This window comes from Podarcis filfolensis, assembly GCF_964270895.1.
Source record: "Podarcis filfolensis genome assembly, chromosome: 17".
Lineage (NCBI taxonomy): Eukaryota > Metazoa > Chordata > Lepidosauria > Squamata > Lacertidae > Podarcis > Podarcis filfolensis.
This window is the reverse complement of record NC_139621.1, coordinates 3616422-3637081: the sequence shown is the minus strand read 5'-3', so window position 1 is coordinate 3637081 and position 20660 is coordinate 3616422. Positions and strand designations below refer to the sequence as shown.

General features: G+C 47.7%; 1 protein-coding gene across 9 annotated transcripts in view; it reads right to left on the bottom strand.

The window, feature by feature from the left end:
* ATP2B3 (ATPase plasma membrane Ca2+ transporting 3) overlaps positions 1-20660 on the bottom strand; it is a gene marked incomplete at its 3' end in the record, with an annotated part of 123378 nt that overhangs the window by 52587 nt on the left and 50131 nt on the right. For all 9 annotated transcript variants that reach the window (XM_083592380.1, XM_083592379.1, XM_083592384.1 and 6 more), the window contains 4 exons: positions 9381-9578; positions 7669-7926; positions 6931-7056; positions 4131-4256 (listed from right to left, as the gene is read on the bottom strand). In XM_083592380.1, the coding sequence (XP_083448506.1) occupies positions 4131-4256; positions 6931-7056; positions 7669-7926; positions 9381-9578 (708 nt within the window). The remainder of the gene's footprint in view (positions 1-4130; positions 4257-6930; positions 7057-7668; positions 7927-9380; positions 9579-20660) is intronic.

Below are 20660 nucleotides of genomic sequence, written 5' to 3'. Positions count from 1 at the left end.
GACAGAACGCAGCCGCCAGGGGGCCAAAAGGCCCTCTCCCAATGCTCCTTTCTGGGCTTGGCCCTGAAGGCAGGTTCAGAACCAACGTAACACAGTGCTCCAAATTCCTATTCCCCAGAGCTGATCCAGGAGGATATGAAGGCTGATGGTAGACCTGGGTGATATTTCAGTTCAATAACAGTCTGAAACTGGTATGAAGTTCAAATCGTGATACTGGCTTCAGAATTTTTGAGCTGGCAATACATTGTGGCTCCCTGGCTGCCACCAGCACAGGGCATTTTACTCCCTGTATGTTTGCCTTTGCCCGAGCAAGCTGGGTGGGTCAGGAGGAAAGAGGCAGCCTGCTCCGCTTGGCAAAGGCCAGCACACAGGCAGGCAGGCAGATGGAGCGCCTTCTCAGGCTCTCTCTGCTGAGGCTGGGTTGCAGAGGGAGGGAGGGAGGGAGGGAGGGGGCAGGAGCTCCTTTGCCCAAGCAAGTGGGCAGCCTCCTTCCCTTCCTCCTGGTTGCTCCTCTCTCCCTCCACAGCCCAGCTGCTTTTTCAGCTTTTCCTGTGTTATTTCAGACACTGTGTTATTTCACTATATTGCAATGGTTAGCTGCTGATATATCACAATGTTGAAAACCAGATATTGCCCAGCCCTTGTTGATGGTATCAAATGCCAACAAGAGATCAGGAAGCAGGAGCAAGGACACACTCCAGCTGTCCTTCTCTCTGCAGAGGTCATCCATCTGACAAAGGCCAACTCAGTTCCATGAGCAGGCCTGAACCCAAATTGGAACGGATCTATATACTACTACAGCGATACCTTGGTTCTCGAACTTAAACCATTCCGGGAGTCTGTTCAACTCCTGAAACCATTTCAAAACCAAGGCGTGGCTTCCAATTGGCTGGAGGAGCTTCCTGCACTCATGCAGAAGCAGCATCAGATGTTTGGCTTCCAAAAAACATTTGCAAACCGGAACACTTACGTGTGGGTTTGCGGCATTCAGGAGCCATTTTGTTCGGCCACTAAGCCGTCCGGGAACCAAGGTTCCACTGTACTAACAATAACAATAACAACGATGATTTTATTATGTGTACCTCACCCATCTGACTGGATTGCCCCAGCCACTCTGGGCAGTGTCGAATAAAATACAAAAACACAGTAAAATATCAAACATTAAAAACTTCCCTCTACAGGGCTGCTTCCAGATGTCTTTTAAAAGTCAGATAGTTGTTTACTTCCTTGACATCTGATGTTCCACGCGGCGGGTGCCACTACTGATAAGGCCTTCTGCCTGGTTCCCTGTAGCTTAACTTCTCACAGTGAGGGAACCATCAGAAGACCCTTGGTGCTGGATCTCAGCATTTGGGCTGAATGATGGGGGTGGAGATGCTTCTTCGGGGATACAGGGTTGAGGCCATTTAGGGCTTTAAAGGTTAGCACAAGCACTCTTAAACATACTGGAAGCCAATGTAGGTCTTTGGACCAGTTTTGTAGGTTCCCATCGGCCACTCCCAGTCACCAGTCTAGCATCCGCATTCTGGATTATTTGTAGTTTCTGAGTCATCTTCAAAGGTAGTCCCACATAGAATGCATTGCAGTCAAAGTGGGAGATAACCAGAACACGAACCACTCTGGTGAGACAGTCCACGGGCAGGTGGGGTCTCAGCAGGCATATTAAAAAGAGCTGGTAGACAACCATCCTGAATGCAGAATTAACCTGCGCCTCCATGGACAGCTGTGAGTCCAAAATGACTCCCAGGCAGCACACCTGGTTCTTTGGGGGCACAGTTACCTCATTTAGGACCAGGGAGTCCCCTCACCCCCTGTCCCCCATAAATAGTACTTGTTGGGATTCAACCTCAATACATTGACTGCCATCCATCTTCCAACTGCCTCCAGACAGGCACACAGGACATTCACTGCCTTCACTGGTTCCAATTTAAACAAGAGGTAGAGCTGGGTATCATCCACATATTGGTGAACACCCAGCCTCAACCGCCTGATGATCTCACCCAGTGGCTTTATATAAAAAGCACAGCAGAGTGGACGGAGTCCTGAGTCACCCCACAAGTAAGCACCCAGGGGTCCAAACACTCACCCCAACACTACTTTCTGGACATGGCCCAGGAAGAAGGAGCAGAACCACTGCATAACAGTGTCCCCAGCTACCAACCCTTCCACAGTTTTTGGGAACGATAGACCAGCAGAGTTGTTGAGCTTTTTCTGGGGGGCGGGGGCAACAAGGATCAACAAGGAATGGCCCGTGATCGACTGGTTGGACATTCCTGGATTAAGATATGTTTCTAGAATTAGGCTGCCTGTTGGAAACAACAGAAGGAGAAGACTGGGAGGAGTGAAAAGATTTCATCCTATAGAGCTATTTTCCTTGAAAACTGGAACCTTGTTGTGCTGGGAGTGATTGAGTGGAGTTACTTCAGTGTTTCTACACCTTATGTGGGTCTGAGGTAGTTAATGAGTTGAACCCTTCTTGTACTGAAGGCCCAACAATAAAGAGACAAACGCCGAAGGCTTTGAGTCATGACCAGTCTCTTTTCTGAATCAGACTCCAAAAATGATGAGCCATAATTCGGCAGATGAGTCAACAATGTTGAGCAAGAGTGCCGAGTCAAATGCAATTACACTGTGATGCCCTTTAGATGTTCTCCTGGCTGTGTGGGAGTCACTTATCCATGTGCAACTGAGAGAACATTTAAATGGCCCAATCACATGGGCCTTTCCCATGGAATCAGCAAACCCTCTCCCTGCTCCAGTAGCAGCACCTTTTCTGTGCGAAGGACCCTCGTGGTTTACCTCTGTGCATGTGACTGGGCTATTTAAATGCTCCCAGTTGCATGAGGAGCTGCCTATGAATAAGCAGCTGCTATGTCGCTACAAGAACATTGAAAGGACACTTGCGCCAAAGGACAGCTGGATGGGACTGTTTTACGTCAGGGAAAAGAGGTGACCTGCACCTGCACCTGGATCTGGATCAATAGGGCAAAGGGATGATGGGAAAATTGAGAGGAGGGCTGGCAGTAGAGCTGGCTGGTCAAGCATTTCTGCTTCAATTTTTGATTTTCTTTTTTTAAAAACACACAAGTTCTTGTGAAAGCTCATCAGTATTTTAGTGTAGATTTCTTCAAATATACACATTTTTGTATGCCATTTTGCCTAAAGTATGGGATCTAGGTAAGCTGAAGAGAGGCCAAGAAGTGAAGGATGTTAGACAAAAGAAGGAATGATGAGCAAGGTCTGTAACAGCTGTGTCTGGTTTCACAGATGGAGAAGTCGCAGGAAAAGGTAGTAGGGACTGAAAGAGGCAAGATCCAATCCAGACAGGGAAGGTTACCAGAGGGACAGAGCCAGAAAAGCTGGTGGGCCCAGGAGATTTAATGAGCCCAACAGAGGTGCAGTTCTGTCTCAGCCCTCAAGTTTGAGTCTGCTCTCCATCACTGTAAGAAACCCCCTAAACTGCTATCCAGGAACAACAGGCCAACATCTACAGCCCACAAAATACTTATTTGGTATCCAGTGCTACTGAGCCCATACCAATGATGCTGAGTTATAGTATGAGGCAAACATGTTTAATAGTGTAAGTTAAACAGCTGATTCAGGGAAAGACCTGGGCAGCAATATAGTACTGTGTGAGGATACTGACTCTGTCCACATTCTACTTTTGCAGCACTTTTGAATCACATTATTTCCCTCAAATAATTCTGGGCATTGTAGTTTGTTAAGGGCTGGAAATTGTTTGTGAAAGGTAAATGACAGTGCCCAGAATTCTTTAGGGAAGGAATGCCTGAAGGCACAGAACTGCTTGTATAACCAAGGACAGCACGATGATGCTAAACTTGAGGCCACTTGAATGAATTTGATGACCTTGAAGGCAATATCTAAGTAGTGAGGTCCTATTATGTTGTAACCATGATTGTGTGCATTGAATACACAGATGAGAGACATTGTGGACAAAAGCTGGCCAATTTTGAAAACACTGTTGAAAGACGGACCCGAGAGAGACTGATCATGTCACTCTTGCATTGGTAAACAAATGGCTGACCTGAACATGAAGACTTGAAATGTGTCACAAAGGCTACAGATATGCACTGGGGAATGGCTTACCTACGCCAGAGGGAATACATTACCTTTTTTGTCTTTCTTTTCCTCCTCTTCTCCACCAGCACCCAGCAAAGTGAAGATAATCCCAGTCTGTGAGTTGACCCCAACGGCTGTAACAACCATTCGCCCAGAGCCTTCCATGACATGGGTGCCTGGGAAAACAAAGGGAGAGTCAGTAGGGTAGCAGAAGAAAGTTGCAAACCAATCCAGGAGCAGAAGCCTCGCCTCAGATCCCTTGGAGTCACTACAAGATCCCATAGGCCAGTGGCTATTCAACTGTGCCCTGGGGAACACTGGGGTTCCGTGGAAGCTTAACAGGAATTTCTTGATGAGAAGACCAATAAAGGCAAACAACTCCCCTGAAAGGTAATTTGCCAGCCACTAACAATTTTCCTTCATGATCTGCAGCCACAGGAAAGTACTGGGTGATTTTTAGGTACATGATGTTTATGTGGGACATTGGTGAGCCTGAAAGTTCTGGCCAACACTCTGCATATGCCCCCTAGACCACCCTCCAGGATCTTTTGTAAATGTTCATGAGTGTTTTGACAGACAAAATGAGGCGCAGAAGGTTTCCTGAAGGTAGAAAGTTTGAAAACCATGCGATGGTAGCCTACTAAGTGTTGCTCAGAGTAGACCAATTGAAATGAACAAACCTAACTTAGCAAGAGTCATTCATTTCAGTGGGTCTGTTCTGAGTAAAACTTAGTTGAATACCACCCCACAGTTGAGTAAATGATCACTTGAGTAGCCCCACTTCTCCCAGCTTCAGCCCCTTGTTGTACAGGAATTATGGGATCTAGGTGCCAACTGTAGTAGATGGATGAGGAGGAAGATTGTCAGGGTCCTCAAGCAGTGTGAGGTGCCTCCAGCCGCATATTTCCTGAAAGGAGGTGGCAAAAATGCAATTTAGTAGAATAGTAAAAATAATGGGCCTTGGTGCTAGCTTGGTGCTTGCAAGGCGCCAGCTTGCAAGGGTGATTGGGGGCCCCTATGTCATATGTGTGATGTTGTGATGTCCCAATGTTGCACATGTGACGTCAAGATGTTGGGAGGAGCCAGAGATGGGTGGGCTTTGGGAAGATGGTGGGAGGGCTCTTGGACCTTGTCGGAGCATTGTGCCTCCCTCCCTAAGCTGGGCAGAAGCTTCCTGGGCTTTGGGAAGGGGGCGCCAGGCCTGTGACAGGATGCTGGAGCCCTCCTTCCTCCTTCCCAAAGCTCTGTGCTTTTGGGACTTCGGGGTGGGGATGGCAGTGGCTTTTTTCTCTTCCATGGCCGTCTCTGGATGTGTCCTTCTCCCTCCCTTTCACTGTGCTAGGCTTTAGTCTCTCTGCTCTCTCTCCAAATTTCAACTCTCCTTAGAATCTTCTCTAGTTCTCTCCCAGCCTCTTCAGAATCTCCTCCAAACCCTCCAGGCTCCTGTAGTAGCTCCTGCAACAGCTCCCAACGTGCTTCAGATGTGCTACTGCAAGCTAAATGGTGTTAAGATTAGCAGAGAGAGCCTTCTAAGCTACTGAATAGCAACAATAATAATTTTTTTATTGGTACCCTGCCATCTGACTGGGTTGCTCCAACTACTCTGGGTGGCTTCCAACAAATATAAAAGCATAAGAAAACATCCCTTCTCACAGAGGTCCATACATCTGGCCCCTTCATTGTATAGCTTTTGCCCTGCGCTGAAGACCGCACCCTATTATTTCAGTTATAAATTGTTTTAACTTATTTTAATATTGTGTTTTTCAATTGTTGTAACACACCCTTATGGTGAAGGCCGAGCAATAAATCTAATAAATAATAATAATAAGTTGCATTTTGCAGTTGCACTTTGTTTTAAAATATTGTTGCAAGGGTGACTGTCATACTTATTGTGAACAGAGTATGGTTTTGCAACAGGAGCTAGAACTGATGGCAGGCAAAAGAAGAACTGGCCCAGTCGCCGAGGCAATGGGGGCACACTTCTGCTCCTGACACCCATTCCTATACCCTCCGGCATATGCCAAAGTCACCATGGGTGCCATAGCAGCATTCACAAGCTCTCCTACAGGAGAGGTTTTCAAGTTGTGATCCAGGGAGCTCCGAGGGAAGTTTATCCGGGGCTTTGCAAGGAGAAGATCAGCAGTGGTGACAGCAGCTACAGGTGAAGTGGTGGGTGGTGCTTTAAGACTCAGTTTGTGTGAGGCAAGTATGCCCCCAGCTCCTTAAACCAAAGGGGGCCCTATGGCAGCCACACTCGTTCCTTGCAGATGCACCACAGTGGAAAGGGTTTCCTGAAACCAGAGAATTTGGAGGCTACTATCAGGGGCGGAGGAAGGGGTGTGTGGTGGGGGCGGTGCACCCAGGTGTCATCACTGAGGGGGGTGACATTCGGCCTATGACTCCCAAGCCTACCCTGAGCTGTCGGGGGAAGGGGCGGAGCTGCGACACCTTGCCGGCGGCCTTCCCCCCTTCCTTCATTTTGACAGCTCAGGGGAGGCTTGGGAGTCACAGGCAGGCGGCGGGCCATTGCCCCCCACTCCTGGGCTGCTTCCTGGGGGGGAAAGCCTCCCCTGAACTGTCAAAAGGAAGAGGGAAGGGAGGAAGGCTACTGGCAAAGCAGTGTGGCTCCCTCCCTCTCCCCCGCCCAGGAAACAGCCTGCCATGGGTGGCTTACTCCGCCCCATGGGTGTCTCACCCCTGGGACACTGGTCCCATCCCCGGGTGTACAGCATGCTGGGTGCTGGAGCAGCTAGTTCCGCCTCTGGCTACTGTCAGTGCACAGCAACCAAATCAGCACATGATCCTTCTGGCTTTCCTGAACTGCATCCCTTTCTTTCTTGTGCCCCTCACCTGACAGCAGCATGGGATCCTTGTCCACTGATTTGCGCACATGATCGGACTCCCCCGTCAAGGAGCTCTCATCAATCTTGAGATCGTTCCCCTGGATAAGCACCCCATCTGCAGGAAGCAAGTCACCTGGAGAAAGAAGCAGGTCAGAGCCATGGTCTCAAAGAGCAACTCTGCTTAGGCTGCAGTCCTATAAACACTTACCTAAGAGGAGTAATTCCCACAGGACTCAGTGCATCTCAGGAGACATGCACAGGATAGTGCTGTTCGTCTCCAAATACCACCTTCTGTCCTCTATCCCATCTCAGTTTCTTAGCGCTAGCAGGGGTGCCCATTTAATTACCCAGTCCATATACTATGTTTGGAAAATGTGGTCTGCTAGAAGGATGCTCTCAATTGTTGTTCTACCACTGCAGAGCTTTCTGAACCTGGAATTATGAGGATGCCTTCTCCCCCATGCGCCACTGCAAATCTCTTGACAGTGCACCCATGCATCACATCTGCAAGGGAACCTCACATAGAGGTAGGCTCTTGGTAACTGCTCCACAGCTGTGAACCAGCCCCATCTGATGCCACAGGCACCCTTCATGCAGCAAGGATCTCAAGGATTCCTCAGCAGATCAAATCCCAAAAGTTTATCTTGATATCATCACCCAGGCTCTCCCTGTAACAGCCACGCCTTCAGCAGGCCCCCAGTAATGAATCCAGCCCAGCCCGCCCAGACCCTTCCTTGTCCCTTACCATATTTGATTTGAGCAATGTCCCCGGCAACCAGTTCAGCCACAGGGATCTGGACCTGTTGCCCATTGCGGATGACGGCAAACTTCTGCTCCTGCTCTATGCGGCTCTGCAGACCTCGGAACTGCTTCTCCTTACTCCAGTCATTGAAGGCTGTGACCAACACTACACAGATCACCGAGAGCAGGATGGCAGCACCCTCAATCCAACCAGCTTCTGACTCACCCTCATCCTCTGCGCTGGCTGCCACGTTCCCGCAGACTAGGAAAATGGGGGAGAAAAAGAAGGTGTTGGAGAGGGAGGAGACTACTATCATTATGACCATGTCATCCTTCAGTCAGGGATGAGGAACCAAGGTACCTCCAGAAGACACTGGATGACAACTCCCATCATTCTTAGCCACTGAGTGGGGATGGTGGGAGTTGGGGTACAACAGCCTCTAGAAGGCCACCATTTCCCCATACCTGCCTTAAGTCTTTGAGGTGTTTTCTTACAATCAAGTGGTACAGAATTTTTATTAAAGGCAGAGGTCTGGGGCCCTGCTCAGCAGATCACTTTGCCATCTAAAGCAGGGGCGGGGGGTAGACTGTAAGATCATGAAGTCCAGAGTCTGAAATTACCTAAATCACCTATCCCTAGTCCTTCTTCCAGATTGTCAGTTCCCATTCTGTGAATGAGGCAAGTTAATTTTCTGGTGTACATATGTCCTGAACATCTCACAACCTTCAAGTATGTTCCATAAATATAAATTTATCTTGGTGAATTTGCTTGTTGTTAACTACCAACCACAACTACATGGATCTGGATGATTGCCAAAGGCTACCCTAAATGGGTCATTGCATGGGTACGCTTGGAGTGTAAAGCCCAGTTCAGACATGGACTTGTGCAGGAGGACTATGAGAATAGCAGTCCTCTACCTCAGAGGGTTGTTATGCAGCTGAAAGAAGTAGAGAATCACATAATACTCTTTGTACATTAAAAGTACTTCATAGGAACAGGAAAATGAATGAGTCAGCAGAGTAGATAAATGGAGCAGTCAGTGGAAAGTGATGGAGAACTCGATAAATTTCAGAAGACTGGAAAGCAGAAATAGTTGTTGATTCGATGGATGTTTCAAGAAGGCACATTGATCTTCTGTTGAAAGACAGATCTTAGTTTTGACCTCAGCATCGTGAAGCCAAAGGCAGTCTGTGTGGGCCTGGGATCAGGCCTGGGATCCCCAACATATGAAGCTCACCTTGCTTCTACAAGATAGAAGGGCATTCAAGTCTGTTAGCACCTAGGCTGTGGGACACCTTGCCTTGTAATATTAAGCAAGCACTTCAGCACTTTGCTTCAAATGCCTGCTTAAGACCTTATATTGTTGTTTAATGAATGCTAGCTGCCCTGGGCTCTTATCTTCAGGTGGGACATAAGGTGACCAGCTAGCTAGCTAATGGGGGAACCTATGGCTCTTCAGGTGTTGTTGGACTTCCAACTCCCATCAGCCCAGGCCCTCACAGCCAATGGTGAATGATGATACAGCTCAACATCTTCTGGAGGGCCACAGGCTGCCAGCCCTGCTGCAGGGTCTTATGGGAAAGGCAATATCCTAGATAGGTTGGCTCAGAGCCCGCCTTCTTCCTTTAATTCCAAGACTAGCAGGCCATGACCTCCTTGAGAAGGGAGTTCTGCTCTCCAACAGATCTAATGACTCTATAAGGAGCACATCTCACCTTCGCTTTCTTCGCCTGGTGGAGCATAAAAAGACAACCCCAGGGAGATTATGGCAGCAATTTCAAGAATGATCAGTGTCACATCTTGGAGGGCCTCCCATACTAACTGCAGGAAGGTCTTAGGCTTCTTTGGGGGGATGAAGTTCTGTCCGTAGATCTGCCTTCTCTTTTCCAGGTCAGCTGTGTTGTCCGAGAGGCCTGCGGAGGTGGAGGGGGGAAGAAGAGAGAGCAGATGACATCAAGCTGTAGCTGTACAAGTTGTAATTCCAAAACTAGGTGATTTATGGAGGGCTGTTGCCTGCTTTTCCATACAAATGCTCCAAGTGGTATGTAAAGTTCAAACGTACTAGGAAAAATACATTAAAAAAACAAAGAGTGGATTTCCTGAATTGGTGAGGGGTTGGGTAGATGGCTTTTGAGGGTCCCTTCCATCTCTAGTGTCTCTTTGTGTAATTTCCAATTCCCAACATCCTTTCTCCCTGTGGCCTAGGCTTAAATACTTGCCCTTGATACGCTACTCTTCCATATGCAAGCTATTTTCTTTCAGCATGGAGGAGCATCCAGTTATGTGAACCCATCCCCTTGTACTTTGAAATGGTACAGCCCAGACACAGGCTAACTATCCCAGTGAGAAATTCCTCACTACAGGTGCCTAGACCAGGGATGGGGAACCTGTGGCCCTCAGATGTTGTTGGACTCCATCTTTCCTGATCATTAGCCATGCTGATTGGGACTTGAGTCCAGCAGGTTCCCCACGCATGAGACTATGAAATGTCATGGATGGAATCAGGAGTTCCCTGTTGCTGTTGTTTTGGTTTAAGAGAGACAGGGAGCACCTCCAGTCTATTGCCACTTTGGAGTGGGATTCAATCATATACAGTAGTACCTCGTGTTATGAACTTAATCCGTTCCGGAGGTCTGTTCTTAACCCAAAACTGTTCTTAACCTTAACTTTAGCTAATGGGGCCTCCTGCTCCTGCCGCGCCGTCACCGCGCGGTTTCTGTTCACATCTTGGGGCAAAGGTCTCAACCCGAGGTACTACTTCCGGGTTAGTGGAGTTTGTAACCCGAAGTGTTTATAACCCAAGGTACTACTGTACTGGCAAATTCAGGATGTATAGTTATAGTTGATTGGGAGGTCTTCTGCAATAAACCCACTTGCCCACAAAGTGAGGGAAAGTGAAAGTGAAATGCAGTGGAAAGGTCGGGGAACACTTGTTTTGGTGCAACATAATCTAACCTCGTAAGCAAATCAGAACAAATGCTCATTATATATCCAACCTCCTCTAATCTCCCTGGAAACAATTCAGGATGAATGCTCAGTACAGTGGTACCTTGGGTTACAGATGCTTCAGGTTACAGATGCTTCAGGTTACAGACTCCGCTAACCCAGAAATAGTACCTCAGATTAAGAAGTTTGCTTCAGGATGAGAACAGAAATTGCGCGGCAGCGGTGCGGTGGCAGCGGGAGGCCCCATTAGCTAAAGTGGTACCTCAGGTTAAGAACAGTTTCAGGTTAAGAGTGAACCTCCAGAACAAATTAAGTTCTTAACCTGAGGTACCACTGTAAACAGGTTGTCTGGAAGCAGCCAAAGAGAGATCCAATAAAGTCATTGCCTGGCTTCCTGACTGGTGTGTCCTCTAAGCCGGGGATGGGGAATCTCTGGCCCTCTAGATGCTGTTAGACTCATCAGCCTCAGGCAGCAAAGGCAATGGTCAGGAATGGTGGGAATTGTAGTCCAACAAATATCTTGAAGGCCACAGGTTCCCCAGACCCTGCCCTTAGTTTTCCACAACAACAGGATGTATTTCTTTTGGGAGGAAAGGGTGATGGAATGGAAGTTGTGCACTGGCATTTGGGTATTTCACCCAGAATCATAGAATCGTAGAATTGTAGAACCTGCTTCACCACAGCTTGGGCTTGGTCACATGAGGATCCACAAAGAGGAATTTGCTCATTCGGTTAAAGGTGCTCAAGGACTGCCTCTCCCCATATGAACTGACCCGGACCCTGCAATACATGGGGCTGCCGATGAAGACCGTTCACAAACTTCAGATGGTGTAGAATTCAGCGGCCAGGTTGCTCACCGGGGCAAAACAGTTTGAGCATATAACACCAATCCTGACCCAGCTGCACTGGCTGCCAATTACCGTATTTTTTGCTCTATAAGACTCACTTTTTCCCTCCTAAAAAGTAAGGGGAAATGTGTGTGCGTCTTATGGAGCGAATGCAGGCTGCGCAGCTATCCCAGAAGCCAGAACAGCAAGAGGGATTTGCTGCTTTCACTGCGCAGCGATCCCTCTTGGTGTTCTGGCTTCTGAGATTCAGAATATTTTTTTTCTTGTTTTCCTCCTCCAAAAACTAGGTGCGTCTTGTGGTCTGGTGCGTCTTATAGAGCAAAAAATACGGTAGTTTCTGGGGCCAATTCAAAGTGCTGGTTTTGACCTATAAAGCCTTATGGCGCAGAACAGCAATACCTTAAGGACTGCCTCTCCTCAGATGAACCTGTCTGAACCCTGTAATCATCATCTGAGGCCCTTCTTTGTGTGCTTCCTCCATGAGGGGTCTTGAGGGTGGAAACATAAGAATGGGCCTTTTCTGCAGTGGCTCCTTGTTTGTGGAACATGCTCCCCAAGGAGGCCTGCTTGGTGCCTTTGTTACATATCTTTTTTATTCTTCTTTTTTTCTTTCTTTTTTATATTTGTTACATATGAAGGGTGGAATATAAATAAATAAATACAAAATTAAAAAATACCCCCAATACACTCCAAACTTATCTGTTTAGTATTCCCTCTTCTTACACTTGCGGGGAACTATTAGGAGGATCAGCTACATACCTGAGTGGGTGCAGATGCATCTGGACTGTGGTGCACATGGATGTCAACCAGTGTTAGAAACTCAGGTACATAAACTAGGCGCTAAATGGCTCCTTAAACAAAGGTTGCAGTCCCCAAAACAGGATGTCTAGTTGCCATTTGGGGGCAAGACGGCTCTAAAGTCTCATTTTCCAAATGAGGGACTGACTGTGATTGATTCTCAGTTAAACATCTGGCTAGCTGAGATGACAACCTTGAGCTAGGCTAAGAACTTTGAGAAGAAGTTTTTCTCAAAACAGAAAAGTCCCTTGATCCGGGGACAGTCCATATACTGTATATATTGGCCTATTCTTCTTTTTCTTAATGGTGACTGCTCCTGCTCAGGCTGCACAGAAAAAGCCTTTTGGTTCCTGAAATTCATTCTGATTGTGTAGATAAAATATAACTAATAGAATTCTATAGGATGTGGTGTTAGTGTGTGAAAACAGTCAAGATCCAATGGTCCCCGTACATGCAGCTCCAGATGGTGGAGATCTCAGGTGCCAGCCTGTTGCCAAGGCATCTTCACTTGGCTGCAAGTGATTGACAGCCAGGTGGAAAAAAGCGCCTGGCTACTGGTTGATTTCGAACACTGATATTGGCCACAAAATGCCAGTGCGTGGCAACCCTTGCTCTATACTCTCCTATACACAAAGGACAGAATGCTCTGAATGTGTTTGAACTCACAGCTAATCTCTCACCTGATCTGCTGTGATATCAGACATTCAGTGAACACATTCTAAAGTATTACCATATTTTTCCATATGTAAGATGCCCCCTATTTTTTTGAACCCTAAATTAAGAAATCAATATTTTAAACATCAAGCAGAACAACTTTGATATTTTATTAAAGCACCGGTGTAACAACTCCTGCTGGTTCCTGGGGTGGTGGGGGTGCTCGCTCGTGGGTAGCAGCATAGCCTGCCCCCCAACACCTGAGATCGCCCAAAGTTGTTGTGCTTTTCGGGGGGAGATCGGCCAAGCCAAGCACCTGGGAAGGTCAGTGGCAGCTTCTGGCAGCTTCTTCATGGCAGCCACAGGAAGGTATCATAAGTAGTGTTTTGTTTTTAACCCCTGTGCATTCACCATCCGTGTATAAGACGACCCCCAAATTTTGTCTAAACCTTTTTAGCAAAAAGCATTGTCTTCTACAAGGAAAAATACAGTATTTTCTTTTGTTTCAAGTAAATGGTTATCAGCTGTATACACACCATACATTTAAAGCACATTGAGAGCTCACACTTCAAAGAATTCTGGAAACTGTAGTTTACCCCCCAGCGAGCTACAATTCGCAGCACCTAACAAATTACAGCTCCCAGGATTCTTGGGGGTGGGGAAATGTGCTTTAAATGCCTGGTGTGCATGCAGCCATGATGGCCAGTTTACGGTAATTTCATAGAGCAAGCGGGGAAGAGACTTTAACAATGTGCAGTCAAGACAGTGATCCTTTCTCATGCTAATAAGAATTTATCACACAAGAGTGCTACTATTTTCAACTGCAAAATGCTGGAAAGCCTGGGCATCCCAAGTATTCTCAAGAAACAGACAACAATGCCGAAAGCACTGTTGTCACGCAGCAAAATTTGTCCTGAACTGCTGTACACCTGTATTATAGACATTTCAAAGAGTTAACACCTGTGGCGATGGAGGAGGCCTTCGCCCCAGGCCCGGATCCCACTCCTGTGAGATGAAAGAGCCCCAGGGTAGCACTGCAGTCATTCTCTCTTCCTTTGCTTAGCCTTGGACTCAGGGTGGGAGGGCTTTGTGAAATATTAAAAATGTCAGAGACCCAGGCAGCCAGCAGGAAACACAACTCAGGGTCTGTTGTCAGATCCCCTCCACAGCTGGCCATGAAAGAGACCGGCCAGCAGATCACAGCAACCCTTAGTCCCTCTGACTAGGTGTGACTACCTTGCCAAAGCCAGGGATTCAGATTCCACTGACACTGCCTCCCAATCTGCTCCTTCTCCCTCTGACCCAGGGGTGAAACAAGGCTTTATTTCACCTGGGTCAAAAACCCAGTTTGGCATCACCAGCACACAAACACACACAGGCTGCAAGCCTCGCTGGTGCCCCTCTGGAGGCTTCACCCAGGGCTACAGCTCTGCTCTGACCACTCATTGTCGTCCCACCACCAGTGGCGTAGCGTGGGGGGTGCAGGGGGGGCTGGCCGCACCGGGCGCAACATCTGGGGGGGTGCGCTCACACTCGCAGCTCTCTGCCCCTACTAAAATCCATGGGTTAGGGGGCGCAAATTACTTGCCTTGCCCCGGGTGCTGACAACCCACACTACGCCACTGCCCACCACCAATCCTCTGACTCTGAGCCCTCTTCCCTGGGGGTTCCCGTCTGGTGCCTCCCACTGCTCCTCTGGGGAAAGGGTTAAACCTGCACCTCCCCCCCATCTCAAACAAATCAGAATGAATGCTGAATAAACAGCCAACACCAGGAGCTTCCAGACAACCTAGTTACTGAGCAATTCATCCTGATTTGTTGGCAGGGAGATTAGACAACATTGGCTATTTAATATGCATGTTTGTTTGTGTGTTTGTTTGTTTTTTTTGCTTGCAGGGATATTAGATACTGTTGCATTCCAGTGCATTTTTCAACCTTTGGAGAATGTGGGCTTGTGAGAGGCTTCCCAGCCGTGCCAGAATTTGCTGCTTTGTGATTGAATCCCATCAAAATATAGTGACAGTCAGGAAGCGGCCGCCATGTAACCTCTCCACAAACTTTGTGCAAACATATCGAGATGAACACTTAATAAACAGGTTGTCCAGAAGTGACCCTCTGCCCACAGGTGGAAAACAAGGGCCAGTCTTTTCTCCTTAGATTAGAAAACAAAATGCCATAAACCTTGATGGTGCTATATAATAAAGCTGCAATTCTAAATGCATTTGCTAAGGTGTAAGCTCTCCTGAACACAGTGTGACTTGTTTGGGTAAGCATGCAGGGGAACTGTGCCCAAAGTATTTTGGGGGTGACTGTAATAAAGAGAGTCTATAAAGATCAAGGAGAGAGTTACTGTTTGATGGACAAGATGGCACAGATGCCTGAGAAGTTTGAGGCCAAGAAGGGATCTACTGACATTTTCCTGTCTCTGATGCTATTGCTTCTCTCCCCCTGAACATTCAACTTGGATTTTGTAGTGCTGCAGGCAGATCTGAATCACCATCACTCCCTCCAATCAAATTGTTTGCTCCCTCTCACACATTGAGAAACTCCAAGTACGGGATGGGGACTTCCCCCTGGTGAAAAAGGATGACTTTTTTCAGTCACACTTGATGCTTAGAGCAATTCTACCTTCAGTCCACTTGTGGCCGTGAACAGGGCTGGCCCTACTATTAGGCAGAGTGAGGAAACTATCTCACACAGCTGATTTTGAAAGCCACAGCAAGACAGCACCATGTGACTTTTGAATTTATTATTATTTGTTTTTTGCTCCCAGGGAGAGGAGCTCGTAAGATGTTGTGCCTTAGCTGCCAACAGCAATCAACCAGCCTAGGTATAAGGCCCTTTGACTTGGGTTGCGTTTGCAGCAAAATGTCCAGAGCTGGTCCTGGCAGTGAGGCCTCTAACACAGAGTGGCTGAGCTGGGGTGACACTTAACCACTTGGCCGTTGGGTCTCTTTTGACTTTGTTGTTCTGTTTAATCTGGAGGATTTTGTGTGTGCGCACACACAGTACTTTGATTTACAACATGCAAAGTTTCCAAAGCACTGTACACACATTATTATCAGGAATTCTTAATGAGACTGAAGCCTCGTTTATAAAAACACCAATCAGAGGTGACATGCAATGCCCACAGTTCCCTGAACTGGACCCCTGCTTGTTCCCTGAAATCCAGCCTCAAGGGTCAGCCTCAAGTGACTTTGAGTGGAGAAGCAGTTTGGGGAAGGAAGGAAAGAAGTGTGTGGGGTGTGTGTGTGTTTAACCCTTTCCCCTCAGGCCATTTTCCTGACCAATATCCCCCCTCCCTGAGCTGCATTCCTACCTCCTATTTTTCCCTCTTGTGGAAATAGCAGCCTGGGTGTGTGTGGATTTTGGTCAGAAAAACAGTGCAGTGGCCAGAGGCGGGGAGGTGGGGCCCGGGCACTTCTAGAAGACCTGCTTGTTGAATGTTGAGCCTGATTTGTCTGCAGGGAGATTAGATGGTGCTGACTATTTACTGACTGTTCATTCTGATTGGTTTGTCCCCACAAACCAATCAGAATGAACAGTCAGTAAATAGCAGGAAGACAGATGCAGGAAGACAGATGCAGGAAGACAGATGCATCAAGGCAAGTGTTGCCCCACACTTCCCAGTGCATTTTCCCACCACTTTCCTCATGCAGGAAGCCTGAATTTTTTTGCAGAAGTGGGTTTACTGAGCAAGTTTCCCCAATCAGCTGCAAATGCACATTGTGGGGGCTTATCCATACTCCCCTTTATCCCTGCTCTTTCCAGGCACAGCTTTAAAGCTCCATGTCTGAGCACCTTTTTTTTTTTTTTTTGCTCTCCCTGTGAAAACCTGCTTTTTAAATCTGACACACAACAAATGGCAGTTTGGGTTTTCTGCTGGAGAGTGCGGAGGAAATGTAAGTGTGGAGAAGTCCTGAATTTGCCAGTGTGTGATTGAATCCCACCCTGAAATAGTGACAGGCTGGAAGTGCCTAAAGATAGGACTCCTGTTATCAGTGATGGATGGAAGGAAGAGGAAATATCAGCAGGTGTGGCTTGCTGTGTGGGGTGGAGGGGGGGGAGTGACACCATCCAAATCTGGACCCATGAAGTAAAAGTGCAGGAGCCCTGGAGCCTTCTTTGCACCCCCTCATGCAGACAACCTGCCAGCAACCATTGCATTTGGAATGCTCCCTGGGTTCACCTGTTTCTCTCCCCACTTCCTCCTCCCCACAGCCTTGCTCAGACAGCTCCCGCTCCCTCCCCTGCTCCTCCTCAGTTGCAGGCACCTGATGCCCTCCTCATTTGCCTGATTTCTCCTTCCCTTCTCCTCTCTGTGTGATGGGGAAAGAAGCCTTTAGCTCCCTGCAGCAGAGAGACAGTACCGGCTGCTGCTGCTGCTGCCGCAACCTCAAGGACAATTCAAGGGGAAACCGGCAAAGAGAGAGATGCAGGCAGGCGGCTGGACCAGTCTGCCATGAATCTTCTGGCAGTTTCCGAAGGTCTCCTCGTCAGGCATCATTGCCCTCAGAGGAAGGAGCCTTACAGGGGGCTAAGAGGGGACCGCCTGAGCAGACCAAGCCCCCACCGCCTCCCCACACACAGACAAAGGGAAGAGGGATGCAAACATGGGCATGCCAAGATTTGAACCTATAGCAGATGCTGGCCATTAACCATGGTCAGGGGCAGGTCTTTAAAAACAAACCACCCCCACACCTGGGAGAAATGCCTTCGATAGACCTGATATCCTGCCCCTAAACCCAGAAGTGTGAGGGCTGTCTTTGGTCACTCACTAGCTGCTAAATGAAATATATTCTGCATGTGTTCTGAGGCACTCTTTCTTTTCACACCCTTCACTGTGCTGAGGGGCAGACCAACAGGCAGATCAAGCACACATCCACACCCACCCTTACACACACGCATCCATACCTAGCTGTTAATTCAGACATACACTAACCTACCCATTCACTCACCTGCTATCTTACTTACATCTGCTCAGAGTGATTTAAGTCACAACCCCACCCACTTAGCTTTAACAATGCAGCTGGGCCATGTCTCCTCAGACTATTCTCTTCTTCCACCTTTCAGTGACCCGGGTTTTATGAAAATCTTCAACCCAGACAGAAATAGCCAGTGAATGAGTCACAAATGCCAAAGGTCCTAATAGTGTTAGAGCTGCCTATGTTGAGTCCGTCTAGTCTAGTGCTCTATCTGGCAACTGGATGCGTCTTGGAGAGTGTTCAAATGGGTTGTAATAGGGAGGAAGGGGGCTTTTAATGAAATTGTGAATTATTTCCCCCCCATTGTTAGCCAAATCATGCCCCTTAATCTTCTCAGACAGGAGCCAAGTGGCTGTCTGAAAAGGTAGGGCACTGGCCTCTGTTTTCCCTTTCTCTCCCCCCCCCCCCATAATTTGAACACTGCTCTGGAAAACTCACGAATGAAGAAGGCAGAGTCAGGGGCAATTCTTTGTTGTTTCCCCCCAACATCTGGTAACTGGAGGTACAGTTCCTTTAGATATGGGAGACAGTATTTGGAATCACAGCAGAGATTGCAGTGCCAAGGTGGGGTAGGAGGGGAACGCAATGTGGGGGTTCTCAGGTATAAGAGCCTTCTCAACCCACGCTCCAATTCTGCAGATCAGAATTGGTAGCTAAATCTTCCCTTCTGCCTCTGGAACCACACCCACTGACCAACCCACATGGTTGCCCATGTAAGTCACAGTGGTAAGGAGAGGGGAAGTGTGAACATGGGTCTGAAAACTTGTTGCAAAACAACTGGATGAGATGGGATCAGGGAGGAATCAGTGTCCTCAGGGAGCCCTGGCTAGTTCTTTGAGTACCATGGTTTTATTGAAGAGTGAGTGAAGTTTCTTTTCCACTTTCTCACCATAAACTTACTGTCAAGTCTTAGGAACATAGAATTCCATTTTATATGGAGTCAGGCCATTGGTCCACCTAGTCAGTATTGTCTACACTGGCTGGCAGCAGCTCTCAAGAGTTTCTGGCAGGGGTTTCTCCTGGGGCCTTCTGCATGCACAACAGATACTCTGCCCCTTCTCTCTTCCCTTGCCACAAAGTCAGAACTGAACAGATGATGAAGCAGGAGGGGATCCATTTCTGACACCAGAGCTTTTAAATGTCAATGCTGAATGGCACAGAGGATCAAAAAGGAAAGGCAGAGCTCACTTTCTCCCTTTGATGAACCGTGGCCTAGGCAAAGACACTGGTTTATGCAACCGTCGAAGAAGGATAGCAAGCTTGGGGTCAAGCTGCCCACAGGAGGGGTGAGCTACTTTCTTTTCATGGACTGCCAAATCAAACCCAGTTGGCTATTAGCGCCTGTCTGTATTAACCTTTGGTGGCCAACCAGCCCAGTTCCCTTGCTGTGTCAAGGGAAGCAGAAGCTGGAAGCTAAAGGTAGCACAGCTCCACTTCTATCCATTTATACTGGGAGTGAAACCGCACAAGCTTTGCTCAGCCTTTGCCTTCACTCCCTTAACACATCCTAAACACATTTACTAGGAAGAAAGTCCTGCCTGCTCAAAAGCTTAAGGGGGTATGGACCATTCTGCTGCCTGGGGATGGGTCCTAGCTTAGCATGCAGAAGGTCCCAGGTCCAGTCCCTGACATCTCCAGGTAGGACTGGTTGATACTGAAGCAAGGTGGACCAATGGTCTGACTCAGTGTAAGACAACTTTCTATGCTACTATGTTTTCATGGCTCAGCTGATTCATCCTCACCTCATCCTTGTGTCCATAGACCAAACCTCAGATTGCGTTCAACTGGACTTATTTCCAAGCGTTTGCAGAGGACGACTAATGCTTGCTTTTTAGCAGTACCTTGGCCCTGACCCTATTATCTCTGAAGGAAACAACACTTCCAAAGTCTGAATTGGAAGTCTGCAAAACACGAATCAATTTTTAGCGTTTATGCCTCCAGCAATCCATCAGCCAATTTTGCTTCTGAGTCGCAAACGCAGCAGCAGAATTGACTAAACAGATGAACATCGGTTAGATTATAAATAACAATAACAATAATAGTAATAATCATGCCATAGTGATTCACTATACTTAAACCTAGAAATTGCCGTGAAGATATGCCTGTCAGTCTAAGACTAAAACAAACTGTAATAAACAGCTGGTCTTGTTCCACAACTGAGAAGCAGCCTCATAAGAAGAGGGATCAGACCAAAGGAGCCAACTGCATGTCTATGGGAAGCTCAGGCACATGAGGCCAATAGCCTTCTCCTGCTGGTGGTATTCATGAGGCAGACTGCCCCTGCGGTAATATAAAGCCATCATGGCAAAGAACCATAGAGGGCCTTGTCTTCCAAGTATCTGTCTAATTTCATTCCACATCTCAGAACATTTCGTTGTTTTAACTATGGTACAGAAGTCCTCTTTGCCTGCTCTAAATTTCTCATAGTTCAGCTTCATTGGGTGACCCAGGGATCAAGTACTGTGAGAGATGGAGAAAAAACTTCCCCCATGCAATGCATGCTTTTTGCACTCCAAGGTGCAAGTGGACCTCATTCCATGCACATAGCATAGTTTAATCCTGCCTGTTTTGGGGATTCCAAGTCCCACCAGCACCAGCCAGCAGGGACAAAGGCCAGGAGGACAGGGAGTTGTATTCCAACAACATCCAACATTCCCCACCTTTAGACTATGGCACTCTAGGAGCCAGGATCATTGGCTCCTATTAATTCTGGGATAAAAATAAGGTTTGCTGGTGATAATAAAAAGTATCATAATCAACAACA